Source organism: Haemaphysalis longicornis, unplaced genomic scaffold, assembly GCF_048455015.1.
Source record: "Haemaphysalis longicornis isolate Haplotype H1 unplaced genomic scaffold, Haemaphysalis longicornis Haplotype H1 scaffold_1, whole genome shotgun sequence".
NCBI classification, from domain to species: Eukaryota; Metazoa; Arthropoda; class Arachnida; order Ixodida; family Ixodidae; genus Haemaphysalis; species Haemaphysalis longicornis.
Genome location: NW_027526203.1, coordinates 468,510,908 through 468,529,939, shown reverse-complemented (window position 1 = coordinate 468,529,939; position 19,032 = coordinate 468,510,908). Strand labels below are relative to the sequence as shown.

At 46.8% G+C, this 19,032-nt stretch overlaps 1 protein-coding gene across 2 annotated transcripts in view; it reads right to left on the bottom strand.

Moving 5' to 3' along the window:
* Positions 1-862: 862 nt before the first annotated feature.
* The window catches only part of Rpn10 (regulatory particle non-ATPase 10), a 34,430-nt gene continuing 16,260 nt past the window's right edge, over positions 863-19,032 (bottom strand). Inside the window, exons 7-11 of one of the 2 annotated variants that reach the window (XM_077688114.1) lie at positions 14,651-14,810; positions 11,851-11,959; positions 10,486-10,644; positions 1,278-1,363; positions 863-1,179 (exon numbers count right to left, since the gene is read on the bottom strand). In XM_077688114.1, the coding sequence (XP_077544240.1) occupies positions 976-1,179; positions 1,278-1,363; positions 10,486-10,644; positions 11,851-11,959; positions 14,651-14,810 (718 nt within the window). In that variant the 3' untranslated portion in view covers positions 863-975. Of the gene's footprint in view, positions 1,197-1,277; positions 1,364-10,485; positions 10,645-11,850; positions 11,960-14,650; positions 14,811-19,032 lie in introns of both variants that reach the window. The other variant, XM_077688115.1, reaches the window with a different exon arrangement.

Here is a 19,032-nt window from a genome sequence, read left to right as displayed (position 1 = left end):
TCGCAACATACTCCCAGAGGTCAAGTGTCTAGCAGCCTTCGCGGCCCATTCCCCACTTATTAGGTTGCCATGTCAACATAACCATAATCTCACATCAGTGGGATTGGCCAGTGATAACAGCTGCTGTCAGAGGCTCAGAGCGAGCCCACGAAAATTCCCACTGGCTGCTACAGCAACATACCTTCGACTACGGCAACATACCAACTCGCAAGAGCTCTCGTGTCGAGTCTAGTGAAGCTCTTTGCTGGCTTTACAACTTCGCAGAGTATCTGACCTGAACTTTCCCTCCACTTTCCTGTTTTTTGGCTCCTTGGTTAGCTTTCAGAAATTTAAATGATTGCAAGCAAGGTAGTGCCAGATGCAGCATTCCGAAAACGCATCCCGACACCCCTGTAGACACGGCGCAGCGCAACACTGTGATGGTGCTGTGCGTGCCTACAATTGGGGTACCTCTGTGGTACCTGCCAAGACCAACGGTGCGCACATCCCCCCACCAAACTCCACTTACTCTGGCCAACAATATACTACTCACAGTGCCATTTCTGCAACGCGCCCTGCACCCTGTATCACATGGTGTGGGAGTGCCAGCTTAACCCCTCACTTTCCCCGATATCTAATCTGAGGCGGCTGGATGCTCCAACGGGGTCCTGAACTGAAGAAACCGCCCGCTTGACTCCTCTTATTAAATAAAGTTTATTCTCTCTCTCTCTCCCGTTCTACCAGTAGCTGCAATTGAGGAAATGAATGGTGCTAAGCATTGGAAAATTTCCTTAACTGGTGGTGTATATGTGGTAGGGCTACAGGCTACATGGCAGCATGAACCCCATGGTATCTGCCACGGAGGGGAAGGAGAGAGGGGAGATCAACACACTGAAGCATTTATTGCCGGGGGACCCCGCTAGCAGTAGAAACAGGCAGGTGGAGGCGGTGCCGAGCCGAGCAGTCCGATGGCGTCTGTACAGGAGGGGGCGGCGACTACTTGTCCTCTCCGCCAGGCTGGTCGTCCTGGGCGGCATCCTTGTCCTCCTTCCGGGCCGCGGTGTCCCCCTGGGTGAGCTCGCCGAGCGCATTGCGCACCGTCTCGCTCTGGGGGTCCACGCCGGGCAGGTTCTCCAGGACGTACATGAGGAAGGCCGGGTCCCGGATCATGTCGTAGTCCTCGGGCTCGGCGTCAGCAGCCTGCACAACGGCCGTCACTGAAGCTTCAACGGGTTGAAGAGCACAGCTCTGGGGAAGGTGGGGGAGGTGGGCCGACCGATCGAATAGGCGTGGCCTACCTTCTTGCTGGGGTCCGCCGCAAAGTCCTCCGTCTCCATGGGCTCCTCGCCCTCCCTTGCAGCCGCCGGGGCAGGGCTCTCGGACTCTGGGCACAGACAAGCAGGGGGATGCCAAGCCTCAGCAGGGTTCGTACGGGCTTCAAGAGCAAAAATTCAAGGGTTTTCAAGGTCCCCATCTAATGTTTTATCGGGGATTATCTATAACTTTTTCAACACAATGAAAAATTTTACTGCCCAATACCCAAGCATATTAGTGCACATTGAGATAGGTGCTAACGGGTTCGTGAATGCTCCCCAGCTTTATTTCCGATTTCATAGTTGGTATTTAGAGGTTTTTCTTTTTTCTTGGTATTTTGCCAAGGCTATTTGATTTCAACGCTTCGTTAATGTTGCTTGCATGTCCTGCTTTGCCAGCAAGAGTATCAGCTGAAATTAAATCAGCAAGCGTTGCTGCAAGGCAGGATGAACTATGTACACGTCCACCATTTGCACGTAAAAGCAAACGCAGATGGAGCGTATGAGGCACAGCAAACATGCAATGAGTGGCCGTCCACAGACTAGATGGAACATGCAAGATAGAGAACAGAAGCCGGCTTTCACTGGATTGTATCGTGACATGGATTCTACTTAAGAGTGCTGCTCCCAATGTTGCCTCGCAATAATGAGAATCCATCAAACTCGTACTTGATTGTTACAATGTTTCTTAACATTTTTAACACCTAAAATCCACGACAAACGCTTTAAATTCTTGTGAAAAGACAGGGCCATTGGTTCTCTCCAGAAAAATAAAGGGTTTTCAAGGACAATTTAAAAATTACAGGACTTTCCAGGCCTTGAAATTGACACTTCTAAATTCAAGGGTTTTCAAGGTTTTCAAAGACCTGTGCGAACCCTGCTCAGGAAGGCTCCAGGAAAGGAGAATGGGTAGGCGCGCGCACACGCACACAACACACTAACACCAGTTAAGGAAGGCACCAAGGCACATTTCTCGACCCCTCTGATTTTGATTGTAGGATTTAATGCGCTGACAACGCAGGTGATGAGGCGCGCCGTAGTGGAGAGCTAATTATTTTGACCACCTGGGGATCTTTATCGTGCGCCGAAATCTCGTACACACGGGCGTTTTTCCTATTGGCTGCCATCAGAAAAGTGGCCACCGCTTTTCTCATGGAGGCCTTAGCCACTGCCTTAGCCACTGAGCCACCATGGCGGGTTTCTTGGCCCCTCTGCTGACGAATAAAGTACACTGTACCGGTTACATCAGGGCATACGCCCTAAAGGCCCAACCACATGAGCACGTAATAACAGCATACTTGCGCATCAACGTAAACATGTCTGCAAGTACGCATGGCCGCGTACAGAATACACTGCACCCAGTTCTCGCAACCAACTAATGGTCAACCAGCCATCCACTCAAACGCGCTAGCAGAACTGGTTGTGCTGTGTGCACAGCAGCAGTGTGTCGATGTCTGGCTGGCTCTGACTTTGGCGCAACAAACACGCAGCAATGCATCACCGCACACCGGAGTACGTCATTTACGCTTGCTTGCGCTGAGCTACGTCGATTTTATGCGTCCATTTGTGATTGGGCCTTTAGAATGCACGGAGTGACACGTACGACACAGCGCAGGGCTCCCTAAACTGATGCGATCCTGTTTGACACCAAAAAAACCCCATAACTTATTCCCACGCTAGGATGGGTGGAGCTGCCGGGACCATCCTCATAAGCTGGATTTGACCATTCACTACTTGGCTCAGCAATGAACTACCGTTACCTTGCATGTGTGGGTTTGTAATGTAACTTGCATGCACACACATGAACGGGTTTGCGAGTGCACATATTTCTTCAATTGGGTGGTGCAACATTGTGCACAATTCAGTGGATCTCTTTTAAATTCTGAAAAAAAAAAAAAAAAAAAAAAAAAAAAAAAAAAAAAAACCCAACAACAACGTCCATTTCAGTGTTGTGGTACCCTCTGGCAGGCACACTCAAAACACCCCAAAACAGGGTGCTCAACACAGTGTCAGTCAAGCTGTCAGCTCAGCCTTTACTTGCTCATCAACTGCTCGAGCCTCCGGCAGTGTTATGTGACTCTGATGGCAGAAGTTTTTCTGAACAGTTGCCAACCGCAAACAGAAAAGCAATCCACAGGTGGGCTGCGAACTTAGCTGTGACACGGCAAAAAAATCCCCTCGAAGTGAAGCTTGGTAATGCCCAGTTTTTGCCATGGAACTAAAACTGTGAAAAACAGCTGTGCTTGGCAACATCAACACTTTAGAAATAGCCACAGGGGGATAAAACCCGGAGTGTGAACTAAACTTGTCCACAAAGAACAGCTTAAGTTCTAGGCCTATCTGAGATGCTATCATTGCCGAAAATGAGACCCAATAGTTTCCTTTTAACCAGCATGCTTGCTACAACCCTCTCCACACACGTCCTCTAGCAGGTGACCAGTGTAAGGGGTTACAAAAGCTTGCCCCACAGTGGGCCATGCTTGTTCGTAAAGCATTGCAATACGCAAACTTCCTGGGTGGGAAACAATGATCTCTCTGTCTAGGTAACCTACGTAACACACTTAGAATAGAATTTGGTTCACAAATGCTTTGCCGTGTTTTTGTTTACAGGAAGTGCATGGATATCAAATTTTTGACTGCGAATCAAATACAATATTTTCGAACTTCTTTGCTCCGTTGCGATTGATTGATTGTAGGGTTTAACGTGCTGACGCAACGCAGGCGATAAGGTGCACTGTGGTGGAGGGCTCCGGATTAATTTTGACCACCTGGGGATATTTAACGTGCGCAGAAATCTCGTACACACGGGCGTGTTTGCTTTTCGCCTCCACCAGAAAAGCGGCCGCCGCGGCCGGGAATCGAACCTGCGACCTCGTGCTCAGCAGCGCAACGCCTTAGCCACTGAGCCACCGCGGCGGGTTTTGCTCTGTTGTGTATGGAGTTTCTAAGCATACCCATGGGAACGCAAACACACATACACCATGCACGCACGCTAGTGCTCATGGGATATACAGGGTGTTTCCCTTTACTTTAGCCAGAGTTTATTGTGTCGATGCACTCTAAGACGACACAACTAAATGCATGTTGCTCATTTTTGTATGTAGTTTCTCACGCTAGTTTTGTATTTTGCTTAATTAGATAATTAGTGAATTTTAATTAGTTAACTTTCAAACCAACGAACCCAAGCGAAAAATCCCAATTAGAAAGTTGCAGAGCCGCTTTCAAAACGCCTGAAAAATAAAAAAGAAGACAGTTTCTGTCTTTATATTCATTAAGTATTACCTTTTTCAGCTTATTGAAGATGCCCGCGAAATGAAAAAACATGACATGCCTGCTTGTGCGCCGTGATTGCAGTGCTCCCAAACTTTCCGCGTAGAATCATAGGTGCGCAGCCGCTTAAAGAGTGACCAGCCTGTTGATTCCGGCAGGACAAGCGATAACTGCTGCGTCTGCTTATCGCTACTGACTATGAGAGTATGTGCGCGGAACATTTGGGAGCACTGCAATTAAGACGTGCAAGCCAGAACTTTTTTAATTTGTAAGTAAACTCTGTGAAACTTGTCAGTGTTGCTGCTTTTCCCCCACTGATTTCAACATGGCATTATTTTTTTAGTTGGTCATAAAACTGTAATCTTTACATTTTCCAACACTATGAACCCTGTTGAGTGCAATAAGACAATCAGTTTGTTTATGCATCGCTTGGAACTAATTTTACAGCTCATTAAACCTTGGTGGCACCAGTGGCAAGGAACCAATTTGAGTGCCCACTTCAAACACTGAAGTTTAATGAGCTGTAAAAGTAGTTCCAAGCAATGCATCAAAAATTCACTGTCTTATTGCGCTCACCAAGGTTCATAGTGTTGGAGAATGAAGATTACAGTTTTATAACCAACACAGTTTTGTCTATTGTTCCTCCAAAAATGGTTGTTACCTCTAATTATCTCGGGAACTAACTGACCAACTAAAAAAATAATGCCATATTTGAAATCAGTGGGGAACAAGAAGCAAGACTGACAAGTTTTACAGAGTTTACTTAAAAATTCACAGAAATAGTTTGAAGAGCCATGTCCCCCCTCAACTCTTTTGCTACCGCCGGAAATTTGACCGATTTTTAAGGGGTCCAAGAAAACATTTTTTCCTGCTAAAAAAATTGGTTAGGTACAGGAACACAAAATGCAGATTATTTAACGGCCTTTCCAACAACACCCGTTTTTTAAATGTTTTCATATATCATAGTTGTGAAAAAAAAAAAAAAAAAAAAAAAATCAAAATCAACGTTTTTGTCAAGTTGTCGAAAAAAAAAAAGATAAAGGAGTTTTGCATATCAAACCACCGGTAGTAGAAAAAAAATTAGAATACACATTTTGTAGGGAAACATTTCAAAAACACGTGCTAAAAAAATGACTTGCGTGGAAGTTTGGCAGATATATAAAAAAAATGTTAGCACGCACGGTGCTCGTGTCGTGCAGTGAAACCCAACCTCCAATTCAAAATGTGCAATTTCGGGTGGTTCCCTGGAATAAATCTGGCGATCTGACATTATCAGAGGCACCAATTTGCCCCCACATAATGTAAAAACATCTTGTCAATGACTGACTTTGCATTTACAGTCAGCACAATATTTGGTACAAGCACGCGATGTAGAAAAACATGCATGAAGTTGAAAAAGGAACACTGTGGTTGATGCTTGTTGACGTTCACGGTCAGTTATCTCTCAAAACATAAAGCTGAGCTTTATTATCATCATCTTAGTCGCAATTGTAGCCTTGCTTGCAAAAATGAGGTACGATGCGCTAGAATCGTGCCCTGCGATCTTTGGCCGAGCAGCAGTTCAGCACAAAGATCAGCACAACGAGCCTCCTCCATTGCAGCGCCACCTAAAATTTTTCAAATGAAACAGTACAAAAACTTATCAGAGACTCCGTCCAAATAGACAGTTCAACTAAGCAGCAACACTAGACACCCGGAGATACCCTCGTATGGAAACGAAACTGGAAGGCGAACAGCTGGCAGTGTAAGGCTGGTTTGAAGCGCTGTCCTCGGCGGAAGAGATATCTGGCGACTGGGCGTAATCTTTTGACTTGCATCTGAAGTTCTTATCGCAGAAATCAGATTTGAGTTGGGTGAAATCAGGAGCGGCGTGCTTTGTTCCAGGATCAGTCGCGGACGAGGATGGTGGTAGCCTTGAAGTTGGGTAACTGCGTAGTAGCACTAAATATGAATTTCGCGATGCAGAAAGGAAACCGAAACTGTTGTAAACTGTTCGCGAATGGTCCTAGGGTAAATAGAACTACCACACCACTTAGAACAACGTGCGCAAAGGCAATAAAACTGCCTAAAACCATAAAGTAGCTTTGCAAGACACTGCTCGACATTTTAAGCCGATTTCTGGGATTATTACTGCCAGAGTGCGGACCTGACGATTGAAAATCATTTGCTGGTTCACCATTCAACCTCTGATAGCAAAAAACAAACGCTGGTGCAGAGTATTTAAGAGTGGCACCCATTCTTCGTTGGTAGCAGTGACCACGCCCCTTTTCCACACCCAGGTGATTCAAACGAGTGTCAAAAATCACGTTTTCGTTGCAAAAATGAAAACAAAACTGATTTTGAAAGGCCATTTTTTGGTCTAACTCCAAACATCTTTACTTGTCCGAGCAACGCCTGGAACGCCATGAAAAGGCGCTCCCAAAGTATCGGTCAAATTGAACGATTTTGAATAGGCACGGTAGCGAAAGAGTTAAGGGATATAAAAACAAAACTGTTTATTCGGACATTTTGAAAACTGCTCTGCAACTTTCTAATTGGGCTTTTTTGCCTGGCTTCGTTGGATTGAAAGTTGGCTAATTAAAATTGACTAATGATCTAATCAAGCAAAATACAAAACATAGCGTGAGAAACTACACACAAAAGTGAGCAACATGCATTTAATTGTGTCGTCTCGGAGTGCATTGTCACATTTATTTTTAAACTCTGGCTAAAGTTAAGTGAAACACCCTGTATATTCTCATGTAAATGTACCATGTCCAGACATAGTTCGTTATAAAGAATAATTTGATGTAAATGGGTTCAATATAGTCTGGTTTGACTGCACACAAAGGCTTTTTGATCAGTTGCTGTTCCTTGGGACACTGAAAAGAGGTGACTCCAGACATGCTAGTGATGAGTACAACCTTGTCACAAGCAAAACCAATGGGACAATGCTGTTGCTTCCCTACCCGTGCCACTATATTCACAAGACGTCATTTTGGCATATTTTATGCCAATAGTGTCCCACTTCAGCTGACATACAGTGGAACCCCGGTTTTACAACCCTGATTTTACAACGGACTAGTCGGGTCCCGGCGAAGTCCCCACAGACATAATCCACTGAAAACCTCGGTTACCCAACGCGATTTCATGCCTGACTTGCATTATTCGACAACACATGCGAAGCACGCGACTGACCTGTGGATGAAAAGAAAGCACTGCAGGCCTGTTCTGTGGACCTTACATCCGCTCAATTGGTTCTCTCCACCATAGCTTTCTTCTCCTTCCCATCTTTCATTTCTCCCCCTCCAGCAGACGCCCACTCCTCTGCACAATCGCTTTCCCCCTCTCTTTGCTGGCGTCTCCTCTTGTTGCATAATGGTAGTGGGGGCGTGTGCACGTGTTCATTTCCAACCTCGGCAGTGAATTGCCAACGAGGTTGTCAAGGCCACACGTGTGCGCCGTGATCGTGTGTGCCACAGTTCGCACTGGTAAGTTGGAGTCTCGCAGTGGACTGCGGTACAAGGTTTGTTTTAATACAGCGTGACTGGCACCTGCACCGAATTATGCTCTTAGCATTTACCTTTTTTAGTGATTTGGGTTTCCGAGCACTGTAAAGTGGTAGTGCAAAACTGTAAATAAAGTGCAATTGTTCAGATTTTATGATTCCTTTTCAATGGCGTTCTACTGTATACCAGACTCAGCATATAGAAGTTTAGAGCAAAGTTTTCATGTGTCAGGCTTTTCTTTCTTTTTTGAATGGCGGGGATAAACAAACCCGTGAATGTGGGCAGTACAACAAAGCTGAAAAAGCGCATAATGTGTAGAGGCAAATTTTATTCTACTCATAAATAACCAAGATTTGGAAAGAAAGAAAGAAAGAGAGAGAGAGAGAGAGAGAGAGAGAGAGAGAGAGAGAGAGAGAGAGAGAGAGAGAGAGAGAGAGAGAGAGAGAGAGAGAGAGAGAGAGAGAGAGAGAGAAAAGTACCTGAAGTTTCAATATATATAATACACTTCAAGAGGAACACAAGTTGGTATGAATTGTTTCAACAGTGCAACTAAGACGAGAAGAAGAAATGGCTGGAGGAGACAAATCAAACGTGTTTTCACCAGACGCTTCATTGGTAGACGTTGCAGGTGAGGGACTATCTTTTGTGCTAAAGAATGTATGCTGGGAAAATTTCAATCATTTAATTCTAGTGATCAGATCCAGAAACTTGGCAAAGAAATGTTGCAGGTAATTCAGGGACTAGAATTCAAGGATATTCAAGGACTTTCAAGGCCCCGCCAAGGCATTTGCAAGGGTGCAGAGGAGCACGTGTACTAACGTTTCACTACTGATTTCACACGCTAAATGTGCTTCTTTAAATCTCAAAAAATGACCTCAAGAAAAATCTCTTTGGAGCAGCTCCACTCTTTGGAAGTGGACAAGTTTACCCCCACCCACAGTAATACTGAGGGAGCTTTGCAAAAGCCATGTCATCTTGAACTTTTTTGAGCTCTGCAAATGCTTTTAATACACAGTCTCAAACAGCGAGGAACATAACTTAATCCCCCTGCCATTCTTATTCCCCAAACTCCCCTGGGTCTGCCCACATTCACACAAGTCAAAATAAAATATTCCAGCAAAGCTTAGGAGCTAGATGCACTGTGTTCTCACATTCAGAGTTTTGCTCATCTGTGCTCATTTTTACTTCACCCTGGAGTGTAAGCACTATTCGCTTTCGAAACATAGTAGGCCTAGCTATGGCGAGGCACAGCAACGGGAAAGTATGTAAAATGAATAATAGGATAAGGCAATGCGGAAGGCAGTATTGAAAACGAAAGGGACCTATGCCAAATTCTGCCTTGTTCGATGCAGGGATTTCGTTCCGTACGAGCCATCGTATAAGACAGCACGCCTGTGCTCCCAAGCTCATTTTAACTTGTAAAAGCTGTATAAAGCAGCACTACCACACCCACAAGCTGGCTTTAAATTGTAAAAAGCATTTTTTTGGATAGGGCCACACTGATATAATCCACAAAAACCTGGTCACGTAATCGGGTCTCCTCTGTGTTGCCCAAAGAAATCAAGGTGTCATGAAGTGGCCTGAGCGCGGGAAATACAAGAAGCAACAGCGGGGAAAAGGCGCAGCAAGCGTGCGAGTGGCAAAGTGAAGAGGAAGAAGCGAAGATCGAAAAGGGGCTCGAGACAAGGGAGAAAGAGGAGGAACGAGGCTCGGGGGTTCCAGAAGGATCGAGAAGCGATCGAGGGCAACCAGCGGAGCGTCTACCCCGTGGTAGCCTGGCGGACCAGCGGCAGTCGACCGGACTGCGGGTACGCCGATCCTGAAAAGATCCTGCGCTCCAGCGGCAGTCGCCCGGACTGCGGGAGCGCTACCCCAAGCACTGCTCGTGTTCCCGCCGACCAGCTTCTCGGGCAGACCAACGGTAACGTCGGATGCCGGGGCCACGCCGCGTCAACGACAACAACCGCCAGCGGTAGCCGCCTCGACCGGAGCTTCTACTCACTGCCGCTGCCGCCACCGCCAAAAACTGTGAGGCCCTTGAGCGATTTCGCGCGGCTTGGACTCGGACCCTTCTGACAGCGACAGCGGATTCGCGTGCCATGCCGGACTCGCGGCATCTTTATTCATTTTTTTTTCCTCCTTCCTTTTTCTGCCTTTTATTTTTTTTGATAAATATTTCCGTTGTTTGAATTTGTCACCTGCCTCGTCACTTGAGAGCCGCTCCCACTACGGCCCTGAACTTGCCATAACATCACACAAGGGTTTTCAAGGAGAAGGAAAAAATTCCAGGCTGTCAAGGCCCTTGAAAACTCAATTTCCAATATCGAGGGTTTTCAAGGGCCTGCACGAGCCCTGGGATATGCAACCTAGCTTGCTGTGCTCGGCCTTATTTCGTATTGAACAAGCGGCCAAAACGTCAAGCAGAGAGAGCTCACGAGTCTGCTGGAGGGACATCTGCATGGCATAGGCGATCTGCTCGTCCTCCGTCATGGCCGAGAAGTCTGGCAGGCTGGCTGTGGTGGCCATAGGAGCCGGCTCCGTGTCCAAGGACATGGCCAGGGCCCGCTCCAAGAGCCGCTCCTCGCTCGTGCCACCTGCAACAGTAAAGGCGGCAGAAACTGCACCCCTGCCCACGCTCTGCCCCCAGGCTACTGGACAAAATTCTCCAGGCTGTAAGCAAATCAGATTTAACTCAACCCAGCAAGATTTACAAGACCTTTTCTCCGAGCCCCACTGCCATTGGGTCCAGTTTTCCGATACAGCGGTGTGCAGCGGCAGAGACAACCACTGGCTGTACAGTACACCGGTTGACTGCGGACTGCTCTCTTTATGGTTACTGTTGAGGCATCTTCGAAGGAGTACTGACACGAAAATTTTATGATCCATTTTTATCGAAAAGGGGCTCGCCCTCGAAGGGGGCGAACCCGACATCACTTTAAATACTTCAGCGCGCGATAATTATACCGAACGGCCTGAAAATCAATTGTTTCAATTTCCCACGCTTTCAGCCCGAAAGGCGCATATGACAGAATCCCGGCATGACCTCACCACTTTGTGCAGACGTCAAAACACTGTGGAGGCCAGTGGGGGCGTTGTTTGAAGGTGCTAGGCCTAGTACCATTGTGGCTTTATTTTTGCCAACAGTGCCTTTCTGGGCAGCGGTTATGCCTGTAGCTCTGGCTACACGCACCCGTTTGTGAATGCGCCCCAGTCGCCGATCGCGGGGCCGTGCACGTGAAGTGATGTCACAAGTTTTTGACGAGCGCTGTTCACGTCACTTCTTTTGACTACCATGGGATGATGTCACACTGATGTCCATTTGCTGAGTGCCACTTCGCGTGCTGTTCCGTCGGCGCGATAAATGAGATCTAATTAAAGTATGTTCTCCGCGTTGCAGGCTGCTCATATTTCAGCCAAGGTATTCTGTTGAGTAAAGGAAGCGAACTGTGCAATAATATTATCGCCAAAAATTGGTGTGAGAACTGAATTGTGGTTTTCATAGCTGTTCTTGTCTTAATCCTTTCTACTCTTACTTTTTCTAGGCTGAACAAGTTCTTCCTACTACTTTTTCACATTTAGAATGCCTAGGAAAACTTGTTGACGCATGGAAAAGAGAACTAAGAATTAGCACACAAATAGCTATGAAAACCACAATTTAGTTCCTAAAGTTGTCTCAATGCCAAACACAAAAGAGAGGGCCCTACGGCTCTCATCCAAGAAAAGGACACTGCTGAGGGCCTCAAAGAGCAGAGACCAGCTTCCTAGCACCACATGACATTCCTTAGTGCTGGATGGCGTACTTTCCGTCTGGGAAGGCGACTGGGTAGCCTCCTTGGCCGAGTTGGCAGCTGCACGCCTAGCCTCATCCTCCTGACGTTGGCGCTGCTCCTCCATGGACACGCGCAGGGCCTGAAAATGGGTGGCAGTGAACATCCAGAGAGCCACACAACTAGGGCAACTGAAGGAGCCACAGGCACGCTTCACCCTCACCCATGCTGTATTAGGGTGGTTGAAATGGAGCACTCAAAGTATGTTCAATTGGTCGCCTATAGCGCCTCTGACTGCTCTGGCTCTGAAGTAGGAGCGCCGCCGAGATTTGGAGTCGAGTGTTCACGTGACGTAATACTGGCCACCACCACGTCGGGCATTGGTCAGCAAGACGCTGAGTAGGATGATTCCTGCAACTTCGCTGCCACCTCACCGAAGCCTTTGTTGGAGTACTTAGTCAGGCATGGTGTTTATGATTTTTACACAAAAATGCACTGCACACGACATACGCACTGACACATCCAAAGATGCCACCAGCGCGGGGCTGGCGGATGCATTATGGTGTCAGCTGTGAAGCAACGCAAGCAGCTCCAGCTTTCGCTGTTAAAATGAACTGTTAAGCCCTACGGTTGCACATGTAGGAAAGGAGCTGACAATGGCGCTGAAAATGGCATTACAAATCACCATTTGGGCCCCTTATGAAAGCTGCCATAAAACATTTGCCGTGGCAGTAAGCCTAAACATCTCTAGGCAGCTCAGCCGGCTGCTCATAACACATTTAAACCTGTTTGAAAAATAGCACCACGGGCGTGCTTCGCGCTATTGGTGCAAGTAGGAGGCCCCTCCCACTGCTGTGTAGAAGGGGTACTGGCCGCGCCATGGTGCCTTTGGTCACCAGCTGCTCCGAAATTGGGTGAAGCATTTGGTTGGGGAGCAACGTCTCTCGCTTGGATTGGGAGTGGCCTTTGCATCCAAATGCTCCGAGCCAGAGGATCACAGCGACCACCCGAATACAGCACAAGGGAGAGGGTTTTACGAAATGCATGCTTGGCCAGACCATTGCTACCCACTTTTATACAATGTTAATTTCGGCCATTCGCACTGCATCAATATACTCCTTAACATACTGTGCCAGTGGCACACCACAGAGAACAGCAATGAGACCTGAATGTTAATCGCGTTAGCTGCCAGATGGCAAGAGCAAGCTTGGAATGGCAGATAGCCGTGACGTCTTGAGTGGTGTCACTCGAGCCTGCAAACAACGCCTAAGCTGAGAAAGAGGGAAACATCTTTTGAGAAAGTTGACGTGGAGCAGTAATATATGGCTTGTGTACTTTGTGGTCGTTCCAATTGTTGCCTGCGCTGACCCAAAGTGGCAGTGTGACATGATGCGGGTCCAAAAAATGCAGTACTATAAAGTCGCAATCTGCGATTTCTTGCCATCAATTACCTGAGCGCTGCTGCTTAGTTAACGGTGCTAAAGGCTTCCCCTTACTTATGCAGACAGCCAAAGAGCACAACGTTTACCTTAGAACATTTGATGCCTCCAACTTGGCACATGCTAGCAACAGAGACAGTGAGCTAGTCATGAAAATGCAACTCAATGAGAACAACAAATCCACTTATAGCAAAAGACAGTTTCAGTTTTAATAGGAAGCTCCAAGGCACAGCAGATGTGTTTACCCGAATTAGATTTTCTTGCACAACGGTGGCCATATGTGGCCGTATTTCATGGTGCTCTCACTACTTCATTTACCAGTTAGAGCATGTGATTTACGCTGACAGCCAAGCATGTAAAAGGCGAATCACAAGGTCGATATCACAGTGACAAAAATAGTGTCCAAAAAATTCACATGACATGGGAATCCCTAATTGCGAGTCAAAATTTGGGGGAAAGCCGGGTCTATCCAGTGTGTGCTTTGCTAGAAGAGAGCAATGGCCGCATGTTGGAACAATTCACGCAAGTACAAAAACGAAAATGAGGCCCCTCGGCAGTCGACTACCCTCTGTGTGTGCCCGGCTAAGTTACGGCTACTTCAAGGGGGCACACGGCTCTTAAACTTTTTTAATTTTTCAGTGAAACTTATCAGTCTTGCTGCTTTCCCCCCACTGATTTCAAATATGGCATTATTTTTTAGTAGGCAATTAGTTACCGAGATAATTAGAGGTAATTAACCATTTTTGGAGGAAGAGTAGACAAAACAGTGTTGGACATAAAACCGTAATCTTTACATTTTCCAACCCTATGAACCCTGGCGAGTGCAATAAGACAATCATTTTTTTTTTATGCATCGCTTGGAACTAATTTTACAGCTCATTAAACCTCGGTGGCAACACTGCCAAGGCACCATTTTGAGTGCACATTTCAAACACTGAAGTTTAATGAGTTGTAAATTTAGTTCCACGCAGTGCATCAAAAAATTGTCTTATTGCGCTCACCAGGGTTCATAGTGTTGGAAAATGTAAAGATTACAGTTTTATGACCAACACTGTTTTGTCTACTCTTCCTCCAAAAATGGTTAATTACCTCTAATTATCTCGGTAACTAATTGCCTACTAAAAAATGCCATATTTGAAATCAGTGGGGGGAAAGCAGCAAGACTGATAAGTTTCACAGAGTTTACTTAAAAATTAAAAGAAACAGTTTTAAGAGCCTTGTCCCCCCTTCAAGGGGGGACACTGCTCTTAAAAAAACTTCCTCCCCAGTTAAAGAAACTTCATGACAATGCCTGGCTTTCCCAGTCAGCAAGGGCCACAAGGATTTTCATGAGAATTCGTGGCCTTCCCAGTCAGCAAGGGCAACATTTATTGCCCCCCGATCCAAAGGCTTACCAGGGCCAGCTCGGGGTCGTCATTGGGGTCGAAGCCAAACTCAAAGCTGCCCATGCCACTCAAGCCGATGCCACCGGTGCCATCTTCACCCTGAATAACTGGCGAGCTGATCAGCGCGTCAGAGAGGTGGGGGCCTGGGGGCACCGTCACCAGGTGAGACCTGTGAAGAAAAAGTCACACTTGACACGGAACAGAGCCCAACAGCCTCTCTACTACACACAAATCTCTCTCACAAACGCCTGGCTGCTCATTTTTGAAGCTCCTTTTTTATTTTTACCTGCCTGTTAATTAGTTACATCTTGAACCTAAATTCACCTCCTCAACAGCCTTTATTTAGCAACTCTGGACAGCATAAATGTGGATAGCAAAACACAGGCTCAAAGAGCCCAGTACAAGTTTGTACAAAGAACAAGACAGCACACACAGCAGGGCTCCCATCAAGAACAGTGGAAGCACATCCAACAAAATGTTAATCTGGGCAGCCTCCAGTCATCATGAGTGCCAAATAAATAATCAGAAATGCAAAAAAAAAAAAAAAACTGCTTCGATAGGACAAAATGACCCATTTCATTAATGATTTTAAAAAAGAGTACTTATTATGCTGCCTCCACAACTACACCATTCGAGCTAATATTTTGTTCACAAACCTTGGATTACAGGGTGCAATTCACACCACACTGACTGAAAAAAGCTTAAAAAGTGATTGGTGCTGTGACAGATCACTATATCAGAACAAAGGCACGGATGACACGGAAGAATAATGCAATGAGCTGAAATAGCCTTATTTCACTACCCACCGACTACATAGTTGCTTTTTGTTTAAAATTCCAGTAAGACAACATATAGTCAGTTTATTTGAAAGGTGTGGTTTTTCATACACCAACAAACTTGTTTGATGGGAAACAATACCCATCACTGCAGAATTCATATTTGCTGCTTCCTTGGCCAAATAATTTGGCCCAAAACACAGCATGCCCACTCCACACCACGAATGTGGGTCAAACAGGATATGAACCTGGGGCTATTGCTAGTAAAACTTAATGGGGCACATCGCCGCTGCAACAGCAATAGCTGTGAGTCTCTCAGGCTTACTACTACTGGGATCACTGCACTGGACTTGGACTGTTTCAGCCACTGTGAGCTCACAATGCTACAAGCACGATGGAGTTCACGCATCACGAAAGACCGTCAGATACGGAACCATGCACCCAACTGCCAGGCTTTCGGCTGCTGTAAGTTTTTTAATTGCCCAAAGGATGCAAAAAAGTGGAATTCTACTTCAACCCAAATTACATCATTTTGCACATGCACAATCCTTCTGCGTGGGGCTGCTCTTGCCCACGTTAAGTCCATTGCACAGGTACGTGTATACGATACCACTGGACAAGTGCTAGGAAATCCCCAAGGCTTACCACTCTTCAGTTGTCCCAATCATCTGGCTTTGAAATTTCATTAGACGATTAAGGTAAACTCAGCTTGCATTAAAGTAATGTTGCACACACTGCAACAGGCTAGCTTTCAAATTAAGCAGTTGATACAGCCATATTCGCAGCTATAAAGGTCAATGGCACTCAAATTTAACCTCTGCCAAATTTATTTTGATCGTACAATACATACCCCAAACCAACCGGGACACGATTGCTAACCCCACGAAATGTGTTGTTAATCAGTTATTGATTTGATTGATTGTAGGGTTTAACGCGCCGACGCAACGCAGGCAATGAGGCGCGCCGTGGCAGAGGGCTCCAGATTAATTTTGACCACCTGGGGATCTTTAACGTGCGCCAAAATCTCGTACACACGCGCGTTTTTGCTTTCCGCCTCCATCTGTTAATCAGTTCTAAACTTTTCGAATAGCCCTGCTGCAAGCAACCGTGAATGCAAGTGACATTGTGGCTGGCTGCGTCCGGCGTCCTCCAGCCAGCCAGGAGAACTGGCCAAGCTACGCTGTGCTAGGCGCGCTTTCCCAGAGCTGCCGTGCGCGGCACGAATTTGCGCACAAGGCATGCTCCGGCTGCAATGTCACCTCAGCCTAGCCGTGATTACCGCACTTGTCAACTTGTTTCAAAATCGCCTATCTTTGCCAATCGCTTGCATAGTGCACGCACGTATTTCAGTGGTCATATTTTGTATACTGCTGTCTTTTTAAACAGACTATATGGAAATGAAGTTTTCAAGAGGTGGAAATTTTCAGTGCGGTTGGCCTTTAGGTTACGGTCTCTTTACTTGTGAACCCATGCAGAAAAATTTTCCTTTGTGTTGCGATATTCACCTCTTAAACTATGTTTCTTACATCTGTAACTGCATTTACTCTTGTTTACCTGTAACAATAGTGCAGATCTTAAAGGGACACTGAAGTGATTTGTAAACATTGCAGGATTACTAGCGCAAATTGTAGTCCGGAGTTCATAGGCCATGTTTCGACCATTCTGAGTGCGTTTACACGAATTTATTTAGTAGAAAAGTCAATTAAAAAATGCTGTCCTCCTCTCTGCATCCTCGCCCATTTTCTGTGGCATTTTCGTGTGACGTTAGGAGAAAATGACTTGGCTTGACTGCGCTACTGCACAGCTCGCCGACCTTCCGGCAGAGTCAGTCGGCCCAGCGTTTAGTCCGCCGGATGCCGACAGGTCGTCACAATTCGTTCACTCAGTTGAAACTAAGCCATGACCCGTTTGTGAATGCAAGAATGTGCCTTTAGTTTGCTAGTTTATACACTGTATCAAGTTCCAGGTCACTCCACACAAGCACTGCACAAGCACACTGGTACGCTAGTAGGAAAACCTGACACCAATTGAAAGCGGAAGAGTCGGTGAATACTGAATAATTTGAGGCGCTAAACAACGAGGACCAGAAAAAACACAGACACAGACAAGTCGCCACCTCCCACTAAACTTTATTAGTGAAAAACCCAGGTTAAATATGCTGTTCTGACATGAAAATGTCACACCACCAATGTGTGCAAACCTACACGTGTCCATCTAAGAACTCGAGTTCTTTGAGAGATAATGCAACCGACAATGTACTGATGCAGTTGTTTCCTGCCTTGCGAATGAAGTACGCCTCCACAATCTCTCTTTCTTGCCTATCTCTGACCCATTTCAGTATGTTCAATTATTCAGTATGTTCAGCCAACTGGCCCTCGTCAGGCTTTTGTTAAGAGTCAGTGAAGTTAATATAGGTACGTGTAAGAATTAGGTAAGAATATAGGTACGTATAGGTACGTATAGGTACGTAAGAATATAGGTAAGAATATAGGTAAGAATATAGGTACGTGTAAGAGGACGCCAGGTGGAAAGAGGACGTGAGGACGCCAGGTGGCGTAAAAAGAGGACGCCAGGTGGCGTTCGCTGAGATCGGACACGTTCTACACCGCTCTGTCTTTCTCGCCCTGTGTGTTTACCGCAGGCACCCTGCCTGTTATGAACTGTTGTAATCGGTGACCAACCACCCCTGGCGCCGACTCATAAGGTTCGTCGTCCCCGGCATCCTCCTGCCGCTTCTCACGGCCGCTCGCCTTCTTCGGTCAAGCAAGTAGGCCTAGCACGCCGACAAGAACGGCGGCGGCAGCGCGCTGCCGCTGCGCTGCTGCCCCGCACGTGGACCCAGCGGAGCAGTCAAGGCAGCTCCATCGTAGCGTCGAGCGCCCCTCTGCCGCCGCGTAGCCAGCCCTGCCATGGCAACGATTTGAAAATGGACACATCAGAACCGCAAGTAAGTTCAGCTCCGGTCCCACCATCCAACGCTGTTAAAAGGCCGCCCGGGTCTACAAGCACAGCGGAAAATGCAAAGCAGGACCAGACAAAACGATCCCGCCCGTCGCCTTTATCAACAACAGCTGCAATGCCACCTGAGGCATCATCGTATAAGGTGGTCATCAAGTCCCGCGCTAACTTCGACATGTCTACAGTGCCCAGTCGGTTTATTCAAGCTGCAGTGGCCACATGCCTGAACGTCCCAGGTTTCCGTGGGTTTGCCGTGCACAAGCCCACTAATACGATTTCAGTGTGGGTTCCCTCCTTGGATTTGGCCACCAAGCTCCAGACCTTGAACAACATACAGGTCTCGCAGACAGACAGTGTACAGGTCCAGGCATACTTGGCCGCTGGAACTGACTTGAAGCGCTACGTGATATCAGGCGTAGACTATGGTGAGACACCTGAACAGCTTCGTCAGGAGCTCTCCTGCTCCACTCACGAAGTAGTTGCCGTCCGGTATATGGGCACAAGTCGCACCTGTCTCGTCACCCTGCGAGGTCCGCCTTCTCCTCCAGACCGTATAGTGTACTATGGATGCATATTGCGCCCTCGGCCATTCAAGCCATCTGTGGTATACTGCTACTCGTGCTACAGGCAGGGGCACATGAAATCCTCCTGCCCTTA